General features: G+C 53.3%; 1 protein-coding gene across 1 annotated transcript in view; it reads left to right on the top strand.

Moving 5' to 3' along the window:
• GSG1L (GSG1 like) overlaps positions 1-10,292 on the top strand; it is a 70,655-nt gene extending 60,363 nt beyond the window's left edge. Inside the window, exon 5 of the mRNA XM_006914050.1 lies at positions 10,195-10,292. Within this exon, the coding sequence (XP_006914112.1) occupies positions 10,195-10,292 (98 nt within the window). The remainder of the gene's footprint in view (positions 1-10,194) is intronic.

Here is a 10,292-nt window from a genome sequence, read left to right as displayed (position 1 = left end):
AATCAAGTAAGGAGTGAACTCAGAAACAAACCCGTCAGGTGCTAAGGAGGGAACAGGTGATGGTAAAGGGAAAGCAGAGGAGGTCCCTTTAGAGCCACCTCTCTGAGGGGTCACTGGAGCTGGCACCTAAAGGGTGAGAAGTCAGCCAAACAAATAGCCTTCCAGGCAGAGGGGCTGCAAGTGCGAAGACCCCGAAGCAGGAACAGCCGGGACTGGGGGCCGGCATGGCTGGAGAGCAATGGGGAGTGGGAGGGGACAGGGGCAGCCATCAGAAGGGGGTGGCTGCGAAGCGGGGAGCCCAGGGCATTTTGAGCAGGGAAGAAACATAGCCAAATTATTTACCTGTATCTATAGCTACATCTGTATCTACATGCCTATATATATTCATTGATGTGTTTATATCCATAATGATATCCACCCCCCATCCATCCATTCATCCATCCATTCTCCCATCCCTCCATCCCTCCATCCCTCCATCCCTCCATCTGCAATGCACAAAAAGGATCAGAGGGAAGCAAAACAAGAGGCCAGCACACCAGCTTAGGTGCTGTTGCTGTCATCCACGAGAGAGACAATGGTGGCCTCATCTGTGGCAATGGAGATGAAAGGGGGCGGTTGCAAGAGCTCTTTGCTGGAAGAATTGTCAATGTCTTAGTTTGGGTTCCCCAAGAAGCAGATCCTGAGATAAGGATTCAACAGCAAGTAGCTTCTTTGGGTGATCCCAGAAAACCCAAGGAGGAGCAAGGGATGGGACTAAGCAGGGAAAGGCAGGTGGTAGTGAAAGTCACATAGTCCGGCGGACTCTGGCAGCCAGTGCAGAGCACATACACTGAGTCACCACCCCCTACCCCACTCCCACCCCACCCCGGACATAACAGTAACTCTCAGTCATTGTTTGCGGGCTGCTAGGGTGGGGTGGGTGCACAAACCCCCTTGGGGAGGGGGCAGAGGAAACCGTGATGCAGCTGGAGGTCAGCAGCGTGCTCCTGGGCTGCCAGGGGGAGGACAAGTTTGTGCAGCAGGATGCGCTTTGTCTACATCAAATACAAGGAGAGTGTAGAGTTGGGAACGGAGATAATTGAAGCCAAGGGGCAGCCGAGATCGCCCAGGGAGAATGCGTGGGACGGGGAGGGCTGGAGAAGCAATGAGGTCCCAACTCCCTGGACCACAGACAGAAGCTTTGGAGGGCGGCAGCGGGGAGGGGCTGCAGAGAGCCTCCTGCTGCCCCCAGAGGTTTCCCAATCCCAGCTTCTGGAAAATAAAAAAGAAGCTCAAATCCCACAGTGCCTCTGCCAGGTGTGCCTTTCATCAGGTAGCTGAGCTGGCAGGGATGGCTGTCTTTCCCAGGGGGCCAATGGAGGCTCTGGGGACTCAGAGTTAAATGAACGAGGAAGAAAAAGACCCCATCTGCTGTCAGAGCCGAGGGAGGAGTCGCCTGAACGGGCTGGAACGCCAGCGTAGGCGCTCTGGCCGCTTTAGTTATCCTGAGGTGGGCTGCTTCTGTGGCCACATGAAAGTCACTTATTCATCCACTTATTCAACAAATCTTTACTTGAGATGCTTCCCTGAGTGGGGCCCCATGCTGGGTTCCGGAACGTGGAGATGAAGAAGGTGTGATCCTGGACCCAAGCTACCACTGTACGGTGTGGCCAGAGCTACACCCGGGTCAATGCAGGCTCAGGGTAAGGGTGGGGTACAGGAGAGGGAGGGGTGGGGCAGGGCACTTAGCCAGGGGTGATCCAGCCTGGTAGAATGCCGTAGCTGTAATGATATTACCTGGCCTTGTTGATGAAAATAACCAACAAGAACTCAGTCCCACCAAGTCTGATGATAATATCTCAGCCTCGGGTATGTTCTGAGAAATTCACATGTATCCACTCATTTAATCCTAGGGACAGCTCCGTTTTACAGACAGGGAAAGGGAGGACCAGGGAGGTTATGGCTGCGCCAGGAAGTGGCAAAGCTGAGATTTGCACCCAGCTTCCCGGGCTCCAGAGCCCAAACCCTGAGCCACCAGCATGGGCTCCTGCATGTCGGTCAGTGGCTCCTCGTGCTGGGCACTCCCCATCTGCCGGCCCTGGGCAGCATGTGAAGATTCTGGGCCCAGCCACACGTGGACGTGATCCTCACGGCGCTCATGGGCTGGAAAAGCAGCCTGATCAGACCGTCCAGGGAAACGACGCCATCTCCAGAATGTAGCCTCTTAGCTGCTAGTGGGTTTTTGGCCAAGAAAATATTTTGGAAATGCCTGGACGAGTTTTGCAATATTTCCTCACTAAGCAGATGCTCAGATTTTGTGGTGGGCTGACTTTCGGGCACAAGGGACTGGGGAAGAGGAATGCCAGGGAGCCCACGTTAGTAAACGCTTGCTGTGTGCAGGTCTCTGCTAAGTACTTCACAGCCATCTCATGCGATGGCTTCTGCAGCCCTGGGAAAGAGCTAAAAGGCAAACTGACTCTGCTGAGCTCTCTGGTCCACTGGGGGAGACAACTCAGCTCGGTGCGTAGATCTTCCTCACCGGGAAACGAGGCCATTCCGCTCTTGCTCCCTAAAACCCCGACCTCGTCTCCTCTCACTCTCCCCTCCCTCATTCTGCTCCAGCCGCCCTGGCCTTTCTCTTTCTTGAACATACAAAACATCCCCTTTACGGGGCCTTTGCACTTGCTGTTCTCTGTGCCTGGAATGCTCTCCCTCTAAACCTTTGCACGGCTGGCTTCGTCTCATCTTTAAGTCTCAGCCAGAGGCCGCTTCCTCAGAGAAGCGTCCGCTGAGCTACACCAGCTTCCCCAGCTGCCCTCACATCACCTTGTTTGGTTTTTCATAGTGTCTGCCCCTCTCTAAAATTGTCTGTTATATTTATGTACTGGATTTTTGTTTTGTTGCCTCTCTTCACTAGGTTCCATGAAAACGGGCACCCTATCTTATTTGGTTCGCATCTGTGTCCCGAGAGCCTAGAACAGTGCATGGCACACAGTAGGTGCTCAATTGCTGGCTCTAAACCTCCGATTTTCTTCCACTGTTTCCCACTTGAGTAGCCACTTTTACATAAACAGTTACATGAAGTTCTGGTTACCTTAACTGCTCCAAAATTGCTATTTTTTTTCTTGGGCTACTGTGATATGGATTCTGCCATGACTTCTTTTTCCTGAGGAAAGAGTTTGCTTTGAAATCAGCCTTTGGGGCTTTGCAGTGCCACCAGCTAGCTCTGAAGCACATCAGATGTGACATTTGATGGAGACGAGGCTGCCTTATGGTCCAGGTGTCTGCATCTTCCTTTCAGGGGCAACTGGGGTTTGAGGCTGATTGCAGCTGTCAAGTTCAATGCCCAAGACAAGCTTTTGATTTTGCCAGGTGTGTCTGTAAGGCTAGGCTGGGAGAGCGGCTGTCATTCGCTGGGTACAGTGGTAGCTTCTGGGAGCTCCGTCTAGACAGGTTTCTGCTGCTGCTGCCCTCAGAATAGCAGAGGGATTTGCAAGGAAGACTTTTCTGGGCCCAGAGCAACTTGGCACTTTTATTAGATCAAAATCAAATCCAATATAGTCCTGCTCGAGACTGCTTCCTTTATTAAAATGGAAACAGACAATATTTCCGAAATAAGTATCAATGCCACCTTGCTGGATACACAGATGGGCTTACAGCTTGGGGACATCTGAGACCCTGGCACTGGGGTTGAGAGAGCCAAGCCAATGTCAGCATCAGAATCACCTAGGGGCTCCTTAAAATGCCGCCAGCTGGGCCCATCCCCGAGTTTCTGACTCAGGAGGCTGGGCAGGGCCTGGGATTCTGCATTTCTAACAAGTTCCCAGTGATGCTGCTTCTGCTGCTGCTCCACCGACCAAATTCTGAGCGGTACTCGGCCCTGGGCCAATACCTGTCCCTCTGAAGCTGCTGCCAAGAGAGAGTCTGCATTTTGTCCCTTGGTTAAGCTATTCAGCAGCCTCTGAATAGCTTAACCAAGGGACAAAACTGCTGCTTCCAGGGCCAGTTCCCCGCCAACCCATCCTCCTAAGACACAAACTTGATCCCGTCTCCCGCACCCGTCTGAGCTCCACAACCGCCTATGGTGGCATCCTTGTGGGTGCCAGGCGCTGGGCCAGCCCCTCTCGCACATTCCTGCAGAGGGCTTCTCTTGCCAGCTCAGTCCTTCTTTGCTCACTCTCTCTCCACTAGAATGGAAATATCTTAAGGACAGGGACCTTGTTGCCACATTCGTGTGGCAGCCCCAGTGCCTAACACTTAGTCACTAGTACCTTTCCAGTGACTGACTTAGTTCACTGAGTCCTCACGTGGTGTTTGCTCTGAGGAGTATTTCTGTTTTACAGGCGAGGCTCTTTGGGTTCCCAGAAACAAAGCTATTTGTCCTGGGTCACAAATCGGGCAACTGCAAACCAAAGCCGCGCCCTTGCTCTTCTTATGCCTGTGTCTGCCCGAGGCCATGCTCCTCCAATGCCTTGGTGTGGGGCGGGCCAGGGATCTGCATCAAGTAAGTCTAACGGTGATGCGGAGCCCCCAGGGACAGGCGAACCCCCAGGGGGCCTGCTGGGCCTTTTACCCCCAGCAGCTTTCGCAGCTGCACCCCCTTCACTCCTCACCCTACCAGCTCTGTGTACCCCGCTTTCCAGAGCTTCTTCCTTTCCCCCAACCACCAACGCTGCCAGCTTTTTCACACCTTCTGAAAACCTCATTTACCTGCCAACAACCTATTTCACACCCTGTTCCTTCTGCCTGAAGTGACCTGTTCCCTTCCTCCCTCTGGTGAAAAACAAACCCTACTAGTGGAATCCTGAGCCTCGCAAGTGTTTTCGGGGTCTGGCGTAAATGTCTGGGAATGGCGACCAGCCTCTCCCCACCCCTGGCAGAGGCGGCCACATCCGTCTCCCTGTTTCGCTGTCTAGGTCTATGAGGCCGAATTTTATGGTGGTCACGGGCCCAGCCTTTGGAGGGAGGCTGCCTCGGTTCAAATTGCAGTAGTGAGACTTTTGGCAAATGACTTAACCTCTCTGGGCCTCGGTTTCCTCATCCGTAAAAAGGGTATAACAATGGCATCTAACTCATGTTTCTGAGGATTAAATGAGCCAATGAACCCGAGGCAACGGTGAATGGTTCCTGGCTCCTAGGAAGGCATGTTTGCCGTTATCTCTTCATATATGGTCTGCGCCCCTCTCTAGACTGTGAACACCCAGAGGGGGCAGGTCTGTGTCTCACTCACGTCCGTCGACCAGCACCCAGTACGAAGGCTGACACACATCAGGCGCTCAACAAACGTTTAATAAGGGAATGAAGAAATCAGTGGCTCTGGGACCGGTGGTGGGTTAAGTGGATTCAGCCCAATTTCAAGTGTGAGAAAGAGATGAAGAGAATGTTTTAGCCCAGAAACATGGGATCCCAAAAGATGGACTCCAGTGACAAGAAAGATGGAGCCCCCACTTGATCTCCTAAGACAACTTTTCCCCAAGGAAGACCAGAAAACCCAATCTTTCTCTCCACTTGGATCCCACAGAAACTTGCTCTTCTTCCCAACTCCCCCATCATTTATTCATTCAACACATCTATACTGTCAACATTGCGCCTGCTAGGGTGCTGGGGACCAGAGACGAATAGAAGCAGAGCCAGTCTGTGTCCTCATGCTACACACAGCCTAGAATAGAAGCTGGGAGGAAACAAGTAAACGGATATTACCAAATATAATGGCGTCTCTGAGCCCCCTCGGGGTACAGATTTACAGAGCGGGGTCGACGTGGAGAGGCAGTCAGGGTGCCCTTGCCAAGGCTGTGACATTTTAGGCAGCAGAAGAGGGATGATGTTGTCACCAGCTGAAAGGTCTCCAAAGCCCAGTGCTAGCCTTGATTCATTCCTCCATCACTCCCCACGTCCCAGCTCCTTTTAGAGGGCAGGGTTCAAGGTTGGGCAGCCAGACCTTGATGGGCCACGAGTCCGAGAGAGAGAGGCCTTCAGCACCTCACGTAGGCACTTTCTTGTAAAAGGATGTGGCTCTTTCGTGCCAGGCGGGGCTGCTGTGGGGTCCAGAGCAGCAGTGCCAGCCACCTGCCCACTCCCGAGGCCTGTCCACCCTCACAAATTCCTCTACCAGCTTCTGAGCACCTTGACCTCCCCTCTGAGAGCCCCGTTTTCCCCATCTGCATTGGCATTCTTGGTCTTGAAGTCTTCCCCCCTCTCCCCCTCCCCCTGGCCCCAACAGAGTGGATCCATTTTGGATGTAAATTCATTCAATTCAGCAGAGCTGAGAGCTGACCCCTGCCCACCCCGGGATCTTGGTGCCTTGGAGAGAGTTCGAGACAGTGATTTCTCACTGAAGGATTGGGAAGTCGGGACTGGAAGAGACTGATGTTAAATTTGTTCACGTTTTGATATTTGGATTAAAAAAGAGAGGAGAAACCACATGGGAAAACCTCCCATGTGCTGAGTACTCTTCTGAGCCCGGGAGGTTTCAAGGGAATTTAAAACACAGTACTTGCTACCAACCCTCCTCTGAGTGGGGGCCTTGGACAAATCATTTCCCACTGCGGACCTTGGCTTCTCCATCCGTGAGGAGGCAGTTGATCCCAACTTCCACTAGTTCTGGCATTTTATTTTTACATCTATCTGAAACTGGATAATGAAGGGTTTCTATGCAGGGGTGGAGGGCTACCGACTTCTTTGTAACTCACATCTACTTGCAGTCTCAGAGAGGCGAAGTTACCTGTCGAAAGTCACACAGCTTAAAAAAAGTTCACACAGTTTGTGAATGAGGGAGCCTAGATTTGAACCTTTGACTCTTAGACTCCAAGTCCAGTTTTTATTTTCCCCCAGAGGAGGAGAGGCTGAACAAAAAGCCTCCTGTAGTGTACAGAATCTCAGACTAGGAAAGACAGATGCAGCTTACCCTCCAGCCCGGGAATCACTCCATCCTCCTCCCGCATGCCTTCCTCACTTGTAAAGTCAGTTCGGGACTCGCCCCATGCTCCCAGCTGCTGGGGCCAAGGGCGCCAGGACGAAGCTGACCCACTCTCTGCCTGTGGTGAGTCCCCAGGTTAGTTAGGGAGACCCCCCGCGACACAAAGTTACAAGGACAGGGCAGAGGGATGTGTAGCATGGTACGGGACACAGAGGAGGGGGCATTCAAAAGAGAGGTGGGAGACTCAACAGCCAGAGACAGCAGCGGGGAGGGTCACCCTGGCCAAGATCCAGAATATGTGAAGCCAGAAGAAACTCATGGAACAAAGACCCGGTCTTTGGGAAACAGGAAGAAGTCAGAAATGACTTCCAGTGCGCTGAGTACGACCTGAAGGATGCTACTTGGCCCACGGATGGTTTAAAAGGCTTTAAAAACCTTTGTTGTTTGTCATCATTTAAAAGCCAGGAGATTTTACTTTGAAATCCTAATTTTCGGTTTCTCTGAACTTTCTGGGAGTTCTCAGCCCACATTCCCCACAGCAACAATCAGCAGGCTGATGAATGGCTGCTTCCGCCTGTTCCACCCCTTCACCCATTGCTTAGGCCCAGGAGGTGTTTTGAAGTGGGATTCCGCAATCCACAGCATAAGGCATATATGTATATATTTTTTCTGGTTGGTGACTGGCCCCAAAGTAAAGGGACAGGAAGGAGAGAAGTGTGTGAGGGGTCCCGGTGGGCTGGCGGGGGCTCCTCAGGTGTGGTGAGGACAGAGAGAGCTCCCCCCACCTCCACCGTAAATGGCTCTCAGCCCCAAGCCTCTCCCTGGAGAAGAGAGGGGACGAGGCCCCCAGTCCTTAGTGACTTGGCCTCCAGACCCAGGGGACAGAGCGAGATTTTACCTCAAGGAAATATAGGGATCATGGTCTTTCTTGTTTCTTAAAAATACGTGATCATTTTGTCTTCGTTGCAATGAACTCTCCAAAGTTCTCCCTGTTGGTGACAGTATGAGCAGCTACGACCCCTTCTAAATACTCCTTTAGAAAAATAATCGTACCTTTCTGTGCACTAAATATTTGCTTCTAGATTAAAGAAAAAAAAAATCCAAACACCTATAACTTGGCAGCAAGCACCCCAAAGAATGCAGCGGTTTCAGTGACTGGGGCCGAAACAAATGTTTTTCCTGAGGGCAAACGATTCCAGAATGTTTGCCAAGTGTTTCTCACCCCTTCAGAAAATAGAGTAAAATTAGCAAAGCACCAACCATCATTAGAGAATATTAAAAACAGAAAAAAGCCAGAGCAAGAAAAATAAAAACACGCCTCTCGCTGTCCCCACCATTGGCACAACCGTCTTCATTTTTGCCTGTTGCCATCCAGCCTTTGATATGAGGCGGAATCTCCCAACAGTCAGAGCTGCTTGGGGGGTGCAGGAAGGGTAATGAGCAGTCTGTCCTTGGGGGCATGCAAGCAGGAGCTTGGCTTCCGCAGGAATTCCCACCTTAAGGGGTTTGCTCTAAAGAGCCCGTCTGACCCTAAAGGATGACTAGAATGTCTGAGCATCTGTTAGAGCTCAGTAGGAAAAGAAACAACATGGAACAAATTTAACATGGAAGTTTGGAATCAAGAAGAAATTGATTTGATCCAGCTCCTCTACAACTGTGAACCCTAAGGTGGCGGCTTATCCCTGCCGAGTCTCAGTTCTGCTGTCTGCGAGATGGGGGTGGCTGCCTCCCAGGCTTGTGAGCCGAGAACGTAGCGGGTGTACTGGCCGTGAGCGCTCGGTCACTGTTAATCCTCCCTTGCCCGCTGGTGCCCACCACGCCAGTCTCCCCGCCCTTTGCCTCCCCTCTCTGGTCCACCTCCATCGGTGCACTGCGGACCGCACTGCCTGGGTTGAGCCATCGCTCTCCTGGGGTGAAGCTGGGGAAGCCACTGAGGTGTGCGCTCCAAGGTGGAGGAGACCCCGAGGGCTGGGGAGAGGATGCCAGGGGGCTTCACGTGGGAAGAGAGACTTGAGTCAGGCTTGGAGTGTTCGTTCGATTCACAGTAGGCACAAGGACATTTTAGGCTGGTCACTGGGTGGACATGGAAATGGTTCTGGTGTGTTAGAAAGATGCCAAGGAGGCGCTTGTGCAAAGGCAGGGAGCGAGCCTTCAGGAACCAAGGAGAGCACGGTGCGCGTGTTGTGTCAGGACCAGCCCTCCAGCCCTGCAGTGTGCCCAGCCACCAAGAGCAGCGGCCAGTGGTGGGGAAGTCGTGAAGTCTCTGCCCACTGCCTCGGCCCAGGGCGCTGCTCAGAGTCAGCTTGGGGCACACCCTCGCAGGCACTCACTGTCCCTGGGGTCAAGTAAGGATCAAGGCCCAAGGATCGTCCACACTTGTCCTCCTAACCCTCCCACAGCTCCTTAGCACGTGGAGGCACACAGTGGAGCTTGGGGGAACCTGACGGGGTGGGCGGATAGGTAGGTGGATAGGTAGGTTGCAGGATGCCCGGGCCGGTGGGTGAGTAGATGAGTGGGCAGGGGAGGGATTGGTTGGTTCACTGAGGGGTGTAGGTAGGTGAAAGGAATGGGGAGATGGGAAGGGGGTGGGTCGATTGCCTGAGTGGGTGAGTGAGTGTGTGGGCAGGTGGTGGTTTGTTGGATGGGTATGTTGGTGAGTAGGGGCAGGAGGATGGAAGGTTGGTGGATGTGTGCACGGGGGTTGGGGACTTGATGGGTTAGCGGATATGTCCGCAGTTTGGGAAGTAGATGAGAAGGCGAGTGAGTTGGAGGGTGGGTGGGAGGGTGGGTATGTGGTTTGTCGCAGGTGGGCGTGCGTGCGGGAAGCTGGGCTGGTGGGTGTACGGATGGCGTGATGGTGGGTGTGCTGGAGTGCTGGCAGATGGCAGGTGCATGAGTGGGTTTTAGGGCTGTGGGTGGTTGTGGGTGGGAAGAATATGCGAGTAGAATGGTGGATATATTGGCGGGTGTTACGTGGATGCAGCAGATGCTGGCAGATGTATGTCTAGGAGTTGGGGAACTGGTAGGTAGATGGGGCGTAGGGTGGCATGGGAAGGTGGGTGTGCAGGCAGCTGGATGGGGAGCCGGTGAGTGGGACAGTGGGTCGCGAGCTGGTTGTGGGCTGGTAGATGAGTGGGTAGGAGTGCTGGAGGGTAGGTAGGTGGAAGGCCTGCCAAGTAGGAGTGGGTAATGGATGTGTGGGCAGGTGGGGGGTGGGAGTGAGCTGGCGAGGCAGTGGGCAGATGGGGTGTGGGTGAAGGAAGGCAGCTGTCGGCACTGACCACCTTGTCTCTTGGCAGGACACCAGCCACACGTGGGAGACTCCTGGCCCCGAAGCTCTGCACAGGAGGCTCCAGAGCTGAATCGCCAGTGCTGGGTCCTCGGGCACTGGGTGTGA

This window comes from Pteropus alecto, unplaced genomic scaffold (genome assembly GCF_000325575.1).
Source record: "Pteropus alecto unplaced genomic scaffold, ASM32557v1 scaffold44, whole genome shotgun sequence".
In the NCBI taxonomy this organism is placed as follows: Eukaryota; Metazoa; Chordata; class Mammalia; order Chiroptera; family Pteropodidae; genus Pteropus; species Pteropus alecto.
The sequence above is the reverse complement of the archived record's forward strand: the minus strand, read 5'-3'. Positions and strand labels throughout refer to the sequence as shown.